The 15,377-nt window shown below is 36.3% G+C and overlaps 1 protein-coding gene across 1 annotated transcript; it reads left to right on the forward strand.

The window, feature by feature from the left end:
- The first annotated feature begins 2,426 nt into the window (after positions 1–2,426).
- On the forward strand, positions 2,427–15,366 carry TXLNG (taxilin gamma). Its single transcript, XM_009573138.1, has 9 exons — positions 2,427–2,724; positions 3,424–3,515; positions 6,862–7,032; positions 7,766–7,960; positions 9,377–9,496; positions 10,543–10,617; positions 12,800–12,892; positions 13,423–13,518; positions 14,554–15,366. Exons 1-9 carry the CDS (start codon positions 2,427–2,429, stop codon positions 14,872–14,874), a joined length of 1,461 nt encoding a protein of 486 aa, XP_009571433.1. The 3' UTR covers positions 14,875–15,366.
- The last annotated feature ends 11 nt before the right edge of the window (positions 15,367–15,377 follow it).

Consider the following 15,377-nt stretch of genomic DNA (forward strand, 5'->3'; position numbering starts at 1 on the left):
CAAGTACCTGAATCGGAAGTTCATGTTCTATGTGGTGGAAAAACTGCAAGTTTCAGCTGTTGTGTTGGTGCTGCAGTTCTACTCTGGTATTGTATTGTGTTCAGATACCTCTGATCTTTCCTGTCTTGTCAATGTAATGTGACACAGTATGTTCAGCTTCTGTATCGTGTTTAAGGGAGAATTGTGCCATGGTTTGGTACCATTGGTACCTACAAAAAGGTTAAGTGAGCTCTGTTGTTTTCACATCTCTTGTCCTTTTTTAAGAAGCATCTTTTGTTTGTTTAGCTGACCCTAAACTTGGAGGGGTAAGCCTTTCCCGTGCCAATGGAAGCCCCACAGTTTAAGGCAATCTAAGGAAAAAAAAAAATGCATTTTACAGCTCTAAAAAGTCAGCTGTTAAATGTTGGGGTTGGTTATTTGTTACAGCAATTCTATTACTGCATTACGTTTTCAGGCATTTATCAAATATGTTGTCTGACATGGTTGGAGAATGATAAAACTGCAGTGTGTTTATATTTGTCCATAAAGCAGGTGCATCATTTCTACACTTGTAAAGAGCAGTGCAAAGTGAATTTTCCTTGATAAGTCAAAAGTTGCTCCTTAATGTCTCTACAGATTATTTACAGTTAAAAAGCTTATTGTCTTTCGTGAATGTATGAATTCCATCTTCTCAAGAATGAATTTGCCTTGAGATAAGGTCTAAAGCAAGAGACTTGCTTCAAGTATAGAGAACAACTAAGCTGTTATGTTTTTTTACAATATTAATGCATATTTGTTTAATGATTTTTAAATAGCTCTTCCAAGCATGCTGAACAAATTGGGAGTTGAAATATATCTCACAATATATTATTACTGTTGGCTGCATTCCTTTGATGTTGGCTAATTCCTTTTGAAGAGGAAAACGGTCCATCTGTACATAATATAAAACCCAGTGCAAACTCCTGGCTTTAAGAATTAGCACATTTTTAGTATTAAAATATAAGATAATCTGAAATTAATTTGTATTTAAACAGCATAACTCTGCATATAAACAAGCCCTGTTTTTATAATTCGTTGTGACTTTTTAAGGAAATTTACTTTCGTTGAAAATAAATCAATGAGAATGATTGCTTTACTTTGGCAGTAAAGTGGGTTCACCTCTGCTTATCATACTTCTAACTATGTGTCCACATTGTGTCGTAGGATTGCAAATGGAAATCCCCAATCACCTCCAAGTATTGTCCTGAGTCCCAGCCTCTGTAGTGTAACAAAACAAACAAAACAAAACAACATCCAATCAAACACTCTTGAGGTTCTCATCAGCCTTAAATGTTTCTGGAAATTGAGAATGTTGTTCTGGTGATTAAGAGGGGGGTCTGGTAGCTGCTTAATAAGCTATAGAGTGGTATCAGCAGGTATTCTGCTCCAAAATATGGACATATCACTGCAGTGTTAAAACAACTGGTGATGTTTAACTTTTTGGTTAAATGATTGAACATTTTGGGGTTTAAGAAATCTTTTGAGAAAGTTCTGTTTAATTGAGCAGAAATAATTTATTGTTAAAAATCATAGGTAGTAGGGCTCCAAATCTGAAGCCAGTAAATACTCACTTTTTTTTATGATTTCATAGATGTGAATTTTAACATTTCGAAAATGGATGTGCTCCTGGTCCTGTTTATCATTCTTGTTATGCCAACAGATTTTCTCCAATACAATCGTATTTGGCTTTCTAATTGAAGTAGTTTAAACTCTTACCCTATGGATGTTATCGAAACAATATATTTCTGTGGATTTCTTTAGACTTCCTAGCAGGATAATTTTTTCTCCCTCTTTCTTGGACTATGTCTCTTGAATTATTTTAAAACTGATATCTTCCAGTTTTGTCAAACTAATATGTGATAAAGTTGTTTTTAATAATGGTGTTCTCCTGTCTCAATTTCTGTACCTTATTTTTCAAATAACAGTATATAAAGCTAGCTAAACTCTTGCTGGGTTTTAGATTTAGTATACTTAGTGTTGATTTGTGAGTTACATTTTTAAGAACTATGAGGGAGAAATGTTTTCATTTAAGAATGTGTGCTTTAACAGCAGAGATGATAGCCAATTAGTTTTGGAGCTTTAAGAACATATTTCCATGTGAACTTTTAATTTCTAGAGTATAAACATTTCTGCAATGACAAGGTATCGAAGTTGTTTAATAATAGAGTAATTAATATTTTGGGCTGTTGTGTGCTGTTTTCCTCACCACTCTTTAGGCTCATTCTGTGTACAGTTATTTATATACCTGTCTTAACAACAGTGAGTATCAACTTGATCAACTTGAGTAACGGTGGAATTTTACTTATTTGTCCATGCAAAAGAAAGGTGGGAGTTTTCATGTTAAATACAGTTGCTTGAGTGTTTACTTCCACTTCTTCCTTTCCCTTCTGAAGTTGATTGGTGATGCAATGGAAGAAGCTGGATCTCAGGAGATGGGACTGAATAACCGGGATCAGCTGGTGAACAGCAAGTGCAATGAGTTGTCTGATACAGCGTTGCAGCATGCGCAGTCCAACTGTTACGGCCTGGAAAACACGGGCGCATCGGAAGAAGCTGAGTATATCACAAAGAACAGAAAGCACCCAGAGTCCATGTGCTGCTCTCAAGAGTCTCGTGAGGAGACTCCTGGGAGAGAAGAAGCCCGTACTGATCCACCTGATGGCCAACAAGATCCAGAGGGTGAAAAACACAAAGAGAAAACTTTGGGTATGTTCTCTTTGGCATTTTGATTTTTAAATGGCTTTAATATTTTTGTAAAATAGCTATGCATTTTCTCTGTCTTGTCTCAAGTTTACTTTGTAGCCAAAACTTGTCATCTTTAACAGGATATTCTGAGAAAATGTGTACTTCTGCTTAGGAAAAGACAGTTCTTAATGCATATGTAAGAATCCTTCCGCTGGTAAAGCTGTTTTTACAGGAACTTTAATAATAATAATGTGGTAATCACTAATCAGCTTTTTTAACTTTCTGGCTGTTGGACTAACTTTTGAATTTGGGATTGTGGTGTTCAATGCTACCAAAGCACTGCTGATATTTAAATGGCAAAGGCTTATTAAGACCACTTGTGTGAATATCCTTTATTAGCAAAACTTAACCTTTTACATTTCACTCTTTCAGATTTTTCTTTTTATCTGTGCTATTATAAGTTATAAAACAAAAATATTTTTGTGGTTTTAAGATTAAAGTAACTTTTGCTGTCCAAGTTGCATAATGGCACATAGGCAAGGCAGATCTATTCTTACAGTGATAACTTCCCATTTGTCATCCATTTGGATTATGCAGCTATCAAACCACAGAACAACTTAATTCACGCTAATTTCTCATGGTTCTTATTTTACTTCTAAAGACAGGCTGCTTTTCTGGTATGTTTTTTCTCAATATGGTTGTCTTTCATCCAATTCATAGGAAAAGAAGTGCTATTATTAATGCAAGCCTTGAACACACTTTCTACTCCAGAGGAAAAGCTGGCAGCTTTGTGCAAGAAGTATGCTGATCTGGTAAGTAATTTGTAAAGATAGCAGGAGTTATTCATGTGTTAATATTAACTGTGGAATGCAGGAACTCCTAATACAGGACAGTTAACAATTTTGAATGTTTCACTGTGTTGGTAGGGGAAAAAAAAAAGAACACTCAGGCTTATTATGAGTATTGCTTCAGCCAAACTTGCATGTAGTCATTTCACTTCTACATGACTGCCTAAATCCAAAGAAAAAATAGGTTATGATAACCTTTTGATAACTTGGTGCTGAAGCATAACATTAGGATTAACAGAAAAGCTAAGAGTTTCTTTTGGGACTAATTATTTTTTTAGGTTTTGTCTGTTGATAATGCTTTTGTGCTAGCATTTTATAACTTATACCCTTTAGAATAAAGGGAAAGAATATACTGTGATAACGAGAGTTGAAAAAAAGAAGTTCAGTTATACTTAACTTTTTAGTGATTTTGGGGGGGTAGGGGAAGTTGGAAAGATCTAGGTTTAATTTTGCTTTGTGCTTTCTGATCATGCAAAGGAATGGATAGAAAAGTATACATTTCTTCAGTAACAAACCAAAAAGGCAAAATGTTAGCAGTAATGGATCATAAATTGCATTCCCACCCCAAGTAGGAGAAATGATCATTTATTTTCTAAATTAATTGATGGCAAAACTGGGGGCGGGGGGGGGAAGGCTCATAAGTTGACTTTTCAGAATGTGCCTGGAGACAAAAATGCTTCACTTGGTCTTCTTGGGACAGGGACAGACAAGAATGGAAAGACTGGAAATACTGCATGTATATGTTTTCCCACCATATTTGTAGATATGAAATGAATGCAAAACTAAAGAGATAACTTAATAGCTTGAAAAAAGCATAAGATTTGCATTCTGTAGATGTCAAGTGTATTATGTATGAAAATGTTTCTGAAAATGACATAATGGCTGCACAACATGGCATAACTCTTCTGAAATAAATTTGTTTTTCCTTTGAGATTAATAATGTCTCCAGAGCTTTGAGGATGAGCTAGCAGAGGCAATACTAATTACTTAAGAATAGACTTAGATAAGTTCTGTTTAGAAAATCCTGAGTCCTCCTTGGAGGTCTGTTATGTTTTTGCTTTGTTTTCCTTGCTCTCTCTCTCACATGCACGCTCTTGTTCACGTGAGTGAATTTGCTTCAAAACCAGCAGCTTCTCTAAGAAGTCACTTTCATTTAAATGAGAAACAATAGTACTTCCATAGTGCAACTCAAGGATGGGGAGCCCATTTAAAAATTAGCTTTGATATTGTGAGAGAAAAATGCAGTAAATGAATTAGTTCTTATGAGCAGTTGCTTGTGCATATGATGCCTTTTCTATTTGAGCAAACAGCTCCCATGTCAAATCACAGAGGTGATGATGGTGGCCTACATGAGGAGCTAGCTTGGCTTGAATTCCTTGCTTCTGCAGAAAGAAAACAGTCTGCACCATCTTCATTTTGAGTTTTCTTGTTGAAGGAAAGATCTCAAAACAATTAGGGAACACCTAGACCAAATGAATTGTAATTCCCTTCAAGAAGCTTGGCAATCGGGAGAGACGTGTTCATGTTACGGTTTTTCCTCTCCCAAGAGAGGATCCATAGTCTGTAAGTAGAGTAAGCATTCACAGTCCATAGATAGTCACCATCCTAGAAAACCAGTTGCTTTCCCCATGATGCTCAGAACTGCTGGGAAGTTGGGTGGGAGCTTGTCCGGGTGTAACAGCAGCTCCGTTTTAGCTGAATGAGTCTTAGAGGTACTCTGATCCCCTTAAAAAGTTTAGGTTGGATCTGGTTGTGTTCCTTTTAGGATGCATTCTTTTCTTCATGATGGTGGTGGTGAACCACTGGCATAAGTGTCAGCTTTAATGCCAGCAGAGGTTTAAACTGTTTATGACAGTGCACCTACAATGCTTTTTTTCTTTTTTTAAAGATTCATCATCTTTAAAGCTCACTGTCAGGTTTTTCAGTGGTGTCTCATGAAAAGGACTGTACAATAAAGGTAGGAATGCCTCTCTCCTGGCAAAAGATCTTCCACAATTTTTTTTTTTTCCTAATTTGGAATCTATCAGGAGATCAATTTGTGATGCAGGAAGGTGTGCATCCTTGGTGGTATGTCTCACACTGGCATACTTTTACAGGCCTGAAGTTTCATAGGTACGCAAACAGCACAGCCACTTCAAGTGTTTTTTCTGGCCACCCAAGAAAAGGGCTTTTTATGTTTGGATATCAAAACATTTCCTTAACATTCCTTTTCTCTAAACTAGATTAAATATACATTTAATGTACTGTTGTCATGGAGGTCCTTAACTTTATTTATTCTTTCTTCTGTGCTTCAGCATTATTTTGAGCTCTTTCAGAAAACCAGCATTGTATTCTTCTCTGTCATGGTGATGTTCCTCATTGCCAGCCTTCTTTTCCTGTGGTGTCCCAAGGCTGAGGCACTATCTAATAAGGAGCAGTGTTACACTTAACATTGTTACCTTCTTCACAGTAGAACAGACTCTAAATAATATGGTTTCTTGGGGAGCCCAAAAATCATGTGTAATGGAACTTACTCTCAACTAGATAATGCAAGAAACTTCCATTCACTGGGTATTCATAGAATAGATTTTGAAGTCAGCACTGTATACAAAATTTAACGCTGTCGTCTACCATCCAAACAGCCAAAAGGAAATAGAATAAAAATTTTGTTTTAAATGGTTGAGACTACAGACCTCTTAAGTCATCAAAGCCTGGGCTGTGCAGCTTTAACAGTATTTTACTCTATTTGTCAGGGCTACTGGTTGTATCTCTTCTTTCCTGAAATACCTTAGCATTTTATAAGCTTGTATCAATTACTGCTTCCTTTGGTAGGAGCTCCTGCTGACAAGAACGAACTCTGTACACAGTTCAGTGGGTTTTTCATTTTGATAGTAAAAACAAGACCTGTTGGATAAACAGCTGTGTGTACCTTACAGATAAGAGAGTGGAAAAAGTTGTGACTTGTTGAAAAGCCAGTCTCAGTTGGCTTTTAATTGTATCTGCCACATCCTCCTTTCTGAGGGCTAGTCCTACCCCTGTAGCTGATTGCAAGCTGATAGCCCGTGGTCAACAGGTACATGGTCCCTGTTCCTCAAAGGCAAATGTTTGTTAAGTTGGAATTTGTATATTGTCATCTTCTGTCCTCACACATTTAGAATTGTCTGTAGGATGATGGGAGTTTCTCTTTAAGATCAACTTGGGGGTCTTAATGAAATTATTTGATTTCCTTGCTTTCATCTGAAATGTTTAAAAGTTTGTTCAGTCTGCTCATCTAGATGCATAAGGATAGTTTTGCCTATGTTTATTTAATAAATATACTCTCTAATGTTAGTTGGAGGAGAGCCGGAATGTTCAAAAGCAGATGAAGATACTGCAGAAGAAGCAAGCACAAGTTGTGAAGGAGAAGGTCCACTTGCAGAGTGAGCATAGCAAGGCCATTTTGGCACGTAGCAAACTGGAATCTCTCTGTCGGGAGCTTCAGCGTCATAACAAGACTTTGAAGGTTAGTTTATTTACGTAAATTACAGTGCCAGTGGTGGTGGAAATCTTACTTATTGATTGCTGCTTTTTACTTACCACTTTGCTCATTACCCGTACCTGTGGAAGACGAGTGGCATGTGGCATGAGTGTACTTGATTTTAAGGTAAAGAATGTGGGGATAGTTCAACTTGCTAATTTTTTTTCCTCTCAAACTGGTTCATAGATCATAGTACTCACAGTATGTGATCTTGCTATATTTGTTTCTGGGAGCAGTGCTGATGACTGCTGGAAAAAATAGCACAAGTGAAATACCCTACCATTTCATGCTGCTGTTATCAAAAAAGGGTTAATTCTGTCTTAATATAATAGATGGGAGTGAAATGGAAGAGAGCAAAGAGATTCTTATCTGTGATTACTGTAGGAAATTTCATTATAGTATCAGTGCTGTTTTTAACATCTGGGTAATTCTCATGTTTGCAAAGGTATTCACGTAGCATCTTATAATACCAGCCTCTGAGTAATGTTGGTAGTGGTAAGGTCAAGATTCTCTAAAAGTTTTGGAATTTCTAGGTTCTTCATTCCGTTCACTTCATATGGGTAGTCAGCATAGCATATTATAATTGTGGCTTATGTTAACTCTAGCACTCCAGAACCTGAAACTGTCCGTGAGTGAGTTCTTACCATTGTTTCTGACTCAAAAAATACGAAAAAGGTGCATGGTTTAGCTTGAACACATTCATATTTTCTCATAAAAGGAAGAAAACATGCAGCAAGCGCGTGAAGAAGAAGAAAGACGGAAAGAAGCAACTGCACACTTCCAGATTACGCTGAATGAAATTCAGGCTCAACTGGAACAGCATGGTATACATAATGCCAAGCTCCGGCAGGAAAATATTGAACTGGGGGAAAAACTGAAGAAACTCATTGAGCAGTATGCATTGCGAGAAGAGGTGCTTACATTACGCTTCTAATGGGATTCTGTTAGTTCCTTGACCGTAAGGATCAGATAATTATTTAAAGGGGAGAAGAAACCCTAATACTTTACGGCCATTGTATATATATTTTATATTATTCTTTACTTCACTACTGTGAAAAATTAAGTAGCTGTTTGGCCCACCATCTGCCTTTCCTGCCTGGTTTTGCATATCTAAATTCAAGATGCATTGAAAAAGATCTTTCACGGTGAAAGCGGTCAAATCGAAATAAGTTGTCCAGAGATTGTGGAATCTCTGTCTTTAGAGGTATTCGGAACTCAACTGGGCAAGGTGTGAGCAACCTGATCACTTGGAAGTTGATCCTGATTTGAGTGGACTAAATGGCTTCCAAAGGTTATTTCCAACATAAATATGTATTAATATTTGAAGTTCTTCTGAATTATAATTTCACGTTATAATGGGAGGAGGGGTATAAGAGTTATTCTCTGTCTTATTTGTTTTGGTTCATTAAGGTTTGGGGGTTTTGGCAAACTCCTTTGTGTATGTAGCTCTTCTTGTTGGCGTAGACTCAAAATAAGCTGTCACGCTTTAAGAATATATTTGGGCTGGTGTCATGGAAATGACTGTATTTTAGGGCTAACGGAGCTGGCTTTAATTGGCACCAGTATGTGAGCTAGCCAGTCGAAGCTACAGTAATGGAAAACAGCCGATTCTCCTTGTCAGAGAGAGAACTAAGTTTCAAGGAGTTCTACAGCTAAGATTAGTTCTTAGCTGGCATAGGAGGTTTGGAATATAATTTCACAACTGGTTTTGTTGTTTTGTTTTTTTGGTGGTTTTTTTTTTTTAAATCTGGATCAGTTAGAAAGCTCTCTGTAGACTCTAGTTCCCCACCTTTTTGTGCTCATGGAATATTTGTATCTACCATGAGATAATTTGGGGAAGAAAAGAGGTAGGAAGCTGCCTTGTGCTACTTTACGGATGGAAGTAAGACTGCAAAATTCAATGATTTGTGGAATTTCATGAGTCAAACTATTGTAGCAAACCTTGCTCATTTTGAGCTTTTTTTAATTATGAGGACTAGCGCTTTTAGATGTAACAAAATACAATTAGGATTAGAGGTAGATACACCAACTTTAGAAGAAAGGATGTAGACTACTTGTTACAGGATTTCTGAAACGCCTGGTGTGAAGTGACTGACAGTATTGTACCAATTTCGTTAAATATGCATCTGGCTTCCGTGAAAGACAAAAAATGTGTAGCTGTAATGTATGGCAATAACAGGATAAAAAAAGCATGTAAACCAGTCTTTTTCGGCTTTTTCTTTTGCATGAAACTTCTAAATAATATGCATCTCCCCATACACGTACACTTACCTTAATTGACCAGTGCACTGTTTATATTTGACTAATATGATTTTCTTTCTTCCTTTAGCATATTGATAAAGTGTTCAAACATAAAGAACTGCAGCAGCAACTTGTGGATGCCAAACTTCAGCAAACTACCCAACTTATTAAAGAAGCAGAGGAAAAACATCAGCGAGAAAGGGAGTTTGTAAGTGAATTCTATGTATGTTAAGAGAAATAACAAAACCCACCAAACCAGATTTTTCATTATTTAAAGCAAATACAGCAAACTGAGGGGACTGTCTTTTGAAAGTTAGGATAGATTTCAACATCAAGACTGAGATTTAAGTTTTGTGTATGTGTGTATGATGCCTATAATATTAACGTCTATATTCACAGGCAAGTAATGTTACTGTTTGCATTTTCTCAGCACATGTGCTGGATATCATTTAGACTTTTCTTAGACTAGGAAATGTCTTGAGCTGAAACACCAGAAGTACTTTCTTGCTGTTTTGTAGTTGTAACTTCTGTTTTTATGCTATAAGAAATAACAAATGCAGAATAAAGCATATGTTCTTCTGAACGATCTGTCCCCAGAGCTATGCCTGATGTTTTATTTGTGTGTTGATAATCAGCAATTTACTTGCAGTCTTCCAAGAAGTTGGCTTCCAATTAAAAAGTAATACTTAGGTGAAGATTTTTTTTATGCTCCTTATGTATTTATAACTTCTAGGCAAAAGCCTTGCTTTTCTTGTATAATCTTAAAATGATCATCCAGTGTTGGATTGTTCTATATTATTAAAACATAATTTTGGAATATTAAGCTGATGGAAATCTCTTCAAAGATGAATCTACTAAATGGTGTCAAGTTGAAGCAAAATTGAACTAGTCTGTAAGATAATATTAGTGACTGGAGAAATGGAGGTGGAAAATAAATTAGAGAGGTTACAAAACAGTTACAAATTACATACAGTTTATTAACTAACTACTCATATAAATTTAGCAGTTCAAACTTGCTACAGAAATAGGAAGGTTGACTCATGCTACCAATTAGAAAAATGTCTCAAATAATTTCTGCATGCCAGCACATGCTTTAAATCGTATATGTGAAAGTATAGTATAGTAATGAAAAACCCATGGTTGAATGACCCTTAGGTGATGTTAAACTTTGTTCAGTTTTCATCATAAATCAAGTTCTTTAAGCCATTCTTAGGAGTACTTTCTTCATTATGTGGCTTTTTGCTTTTTTTTTAGTTGCTAAAAGAAGCTACTGAGTCCAGACACAAATGTGAACAGATGAAGCAACAGGAAGCTCAGCTGAAGCAGCAGGTATTTTTTTAATAGAGTGCTCTTCAATAACAGTTGTTCTGAAAAAAAAATACCAAGAGATTTGTGATTGTAGTGAACATAACACAACATACGAAAAAAACCCTACATGTTATATTCATCAGATGCAATATACTACTTGTGAAAAGTACATGGTATTCTTTTAATTAAGTCTTAAATTTAATTTGCAGTAGGTAACTCTTCAATAGTGAAGTGTGAAGTATAAATTGTCAAGACTTGACTTCTTGTACTTGCTGTTTAGTGCATCTGGAGAGTAGTTATTGGAAGGTGCTAAACATTGAATTGCTGGAGTTAGTATCCTTTCAAATTAATAGCGTTAATATTGCAGAGACTAGAATATACGAAAGCTTAAGAATCTATTCATTGTGGCTACTTCTTTACCATTCCTTGGCTTCTCTGAAACTGTTGTTCTCTCTTCCAAAGGTATTTTTATCTCTTCTATAGCTGTTCAGGACCAGAGAGGCCCTTGTGACTATTAAGAGTTGGGTGGGTATTTTTACCCATGCAGATTCTAGAATTTGCTCCTTACTGTTTCCATCCCGTCCTGTTGTGGAGGGTTGGGAGCAAGCAGTGTCATGATTATCCTTGTAGTTACTCAGGTTTAGTAACCTAAAACTGAGTGTCTCTGTCCACAAAAAAATTACTATCTTCAGATTGTTTTCTTGCTGTAAATGCTACAGCGAAATCCTCTCTGAGAGTGGAGATTTGGTCTCCAGTTTTTGTGCTGCGGTTCTGGATCACCTGCAGTCATTGGCCACACGTGAGCTCAGCATGTAAGGCAAAGAGAAATGGCAGGGTCAGCTAACATCATAGCATCTGAGAAGCAGTAGCTATTCCTTTTGTTGTATACCTCTTACTGCTTCAGTTTTGTGAGGTTTTGTATTAAGTCTCCTTGCAAGCTCTGTTTCATGCCCTTTTTTCACACTTACTATACCTAATTCTTTTCCAGGCGTTCCAACAGTTATATTTAAAGTGTGTGTGTGTGTATGCGTGTAGTTAAATGTAATCGCATACACACCACCCCCCTCCTTGGAGTGTCCAATGACTTAGACTCATTAATATCCAAATTCTCCCAAATAGTGTTTTGCTGCACTTAGTCTTTTATGATTTTTTCAAGCTGGTTACCCTTTATTTAAAATCCCACTGCCTTTTTGTTATGCTTTTTAATAGTAACAATGGGTATAGTTGTGGTTTCCTGGGGCCAACAGATTTTTTGTAGAGTAAGATGAGCTAGAAGGTTAAGTCACAATAATAGTAGAGAGTCATGATCTACTGTTGACAAGGTAGGCTAATTCCTGTTACGAAATTTCCTCTACTGTTAGAGGAAAATACAATATTTCTGTGCTCTGAATTGTATTGTCCTGCAACCCCCAATGAAGGAATTAGTCTTCAGATGGAGTAAGAAGTTACTAGTAAATGGTCATGTATTCTCAGAACATCAAATCACAACACTGATAGTATAAGTTGTTTTAATAAGAAGCATAACCTAATTTTTTTGTGGAAAAACTATGTTAATTAACATATTTTGCAGTTCCTTCTTGATGATTGACCTTGTGGTGCAGGGCAAGAAAATTTTCTGTCATTGAATGTTAATGCTCTTCACTTGTTAAAATGTTTTTCACTATTAAATGAATTCCTTGTCAATATTCACTTTCCATGATTTTTGCTCACTGGGCAGATTTCATAAGTTGTGAATGTGTATTTTGATATCTGGAATAAATCATGCTTATTTTGTCCCAGCCTTGGTTGTTAGCTTTGGCTGGTTAAGGTGGAAAGGTAGGTCTTTTCTAAGTTAAATTTCACCAACCATGTGCTGAATTTCCTGTATATTAAAGTCCACAGACCTTTTTTTTTTCCAGTGGGGAAGGAAAAATTAGATAGTGATGAACTGTGATGTCTTCCAACATTTTATTAAGCATAATATCCTTTTTTCTTTAGAATATGTTACTGTTCTGTAAACATAGAACTCTCCTTTCATATATAATTTGAATAGCATGTTTTCAGACAAGTTCTGCATGCTCCTCAAATGGAAATCGTAGGATAGTTTAAAAAAAGATAAAAAGTTCATCTTCTACTATTTTGTGTTTCATTTTCTCTTGTACCTTAATATTTTTGTATTTGGATACAGCTGTACAGATTAATGTTCCTGCCTCTTTCCCAACAGCTTTCTCTTTACATGGATAAGTTTGAAGAATTCCAGACCACCATGGCAAAAAGTAATGAACTCTTTACAACCTTCAGGCAAGAAATGGAGAAGGTACTTATAGGATTACTTAGAGTTTCATAAAAAGTAATACAAAAATGCGTGCTCCTAGTGGGATGCATTTTAGATTTTGTAAGTGTTTGCCGTCTGAAAATATATGGAGTATTTTGACATTTAATTTGGATCATAAGATAGGGCATAAGAATTTGTCATATAATGGAAAGAAATGGGGTTTTTTCCTGGTTTTTTTACATATTTGCGTAATACCTAAATCCCAATTTCAGTGTTTTATCAAAGGCATACAATACTTCTCAGTCTTTTTGGCTGTGCTTATGTTCTAAAACATATTTTCCTGGAGCTGTTTATTAGTTTTTCTTGAAGGTTGCTACTCTGTTTCTTTAAGAATCAATCTTGTTTTCTTTGAATGCAGGATCTGTATTTGTGGGGTTGATTTTGTGCAGAAAGACTTTTCTGTAAAATAACTTGTTCAAACTGGACTTGGGAAGTAACACTAAGAAGTCAAATTACTCATGTAAACCTACTTATGTTGCAAGCCACAAAATTAAGTCTTTTATACTTTGTAGATGACGAAGAAGATTAAGAAACTGGAAAAGGAAACCATAGTGTGGCGTACAAAATGGGAGAACAACAACAAGGCTCTTCTGCAGATGGCTGAAGAGGTAATTATCTTTTACGCAGCAGTATGGCTAAACTAGAGTCTGTATCCTAGAGAACTTCATACAGTTTTTCAGTTTTAGAGAATAGGAAATAATACACAGTATCCTCTTCTTGGATTGTCTGCCGTATGTATTCTGTGGTGTAAATGGTACTGGAAAATAAAAAGCTGCTATACAAATCTAAACTCAGACACAAAAAAAATTCAGCCTCATCTTTCCTTGCTTACTGTTTAATTGGTGGGATAATGTGTATGAAATCATACAAGCTGAATGAATTGACTGTATTTTAATATGTTGAGCCAAGTTCAATCAGTGCTGCAATTGAAATCTGTTTTAAATATAGAAGACTGACATGAAGGAAATAACCCGTGCGTAAGGGATCAGTTACTTTTTCTGCATTGCTGCTGCTTTTGAGGTCATAAGGTGCCATTACTTAATTGTAATCGAGCAAGAGAGGAGCTAAAACAGTTTTCATACAGGCCATAGGCATATGGTTCTGCCTATACTGTCTAATGTCTAGTTCAAGTATATTAGGTATCATCTTGGTAAACCATGCTAGGTCATACAGGTTCTGCTATAGCACTGCTTATCTTTCTCTGTCCTTTTAAGGAGCTGGTTAGGAGAGCCATGAGTATGGTATCTTCTGACCTGGATTTTGCTGCTGGATTGTAGATTTCCCACTTGGATGCCCTTCTGCTCCCTATACTTGCCATTATTTGGGTTGTAATTAACTGCTTTATGGGACTTCATATCAGGATCCTCACTGATACTCAGCCCTCACTTAGAATTAGCATTATGTAGTTATATAGTTCTCATTGCTTGTTTCAAAAGGTGTCTGTTGCCACTCAGCTTAGACAAACCATCTGAAGTGTAGTGGTCAGCGTGCTGAGCAAATTTGCTCTAGTGCAGCTGGAATTTGACCTGCTAGATTAATTAAGACTTAATATTCAGGATTAAATAATGGTGATTCTTTTCAGCAATTTAAGAAAAAAAAAAATCAGTTGGATCACAGAGCTTTTGTTTTCTTTTGTCCTTCAGAAAACAGTAAGAGATAAAGAATACAAGGGCTTTCAAATAAAACTGGAGCGTTTGGAGAAGCTATGCAGGGCCCTTCAGACAGAAAGGAATGAGCTGAATGAGAAGGTGGAAGTCCTTAAGGAGCAGGTTTCTCTCAGAGAAGCAGATGTGGATCTAGCTGTGCAGGTGTTGCAGTCCTGCACACTCAATTCCCACGAGGAGCTGGGAACTCCCACTGACATGGAACAAGGAATCCAACCCGATGTGGAATCACGTGCGGCAAATAGTTCTGAAAAGACTGTCCCAACAAGTCCTGTTCCTGGCACTGAATCTGTAGACTAAAATGAAGTGTAAACACTGTATTGAGAGATATATTTTGTGTATAACTTTCTCTGTTGGTGGTAACTATTTGGTTTTGTGGTGAAAATTTTCTTACTTTTTCTACCATATCTGTATTTTCTTAGAACTACTGGACTTATGTGGTACAGGAAGCTGCATAGCAGCTTTGAATAGCTTAAACTATAAATTTTCCACAACTGTGTTGCACATCTGCCTCATTTTTTAAAAGAAAATATTTTTCCATAAAAGGATGCATGTGCGTTTCCTCCCCACAACACAAATCACTGTCATGAAAGACCGTGTACAGATATAACATTGTTCCGGGGAAAATAGTGACAGAATGTCACTTTTTTGGTTTAAAGAACAGCATTCTGGTTTTGTTCATTGATTTGCCACTCAGTATACTAAAGACTACCAATTTTTCCAGTAAATTTATCTACATAAGGATGTCTAATGGCCAGTAAAAAAGTCAGCTTTCCCCTCTAGTATGTTTTCATATATATATA

The sequence above is a fragment of the Fulmarus glacialis genome, unplaced genomic scaffold (assembly GCF_000690835.1).
Source record: "Fulmarus glacialis isolate BGI_N327 unplaced genomic scaffold, ASM69083v1 scaffold36342, whole genome shotgun sequence".
NCBI lineage: Eukaryota > Metazoa > Chordata > Aves > Procellariiformes > Procellariidae > Fulmarus > Fulmarus glacialis.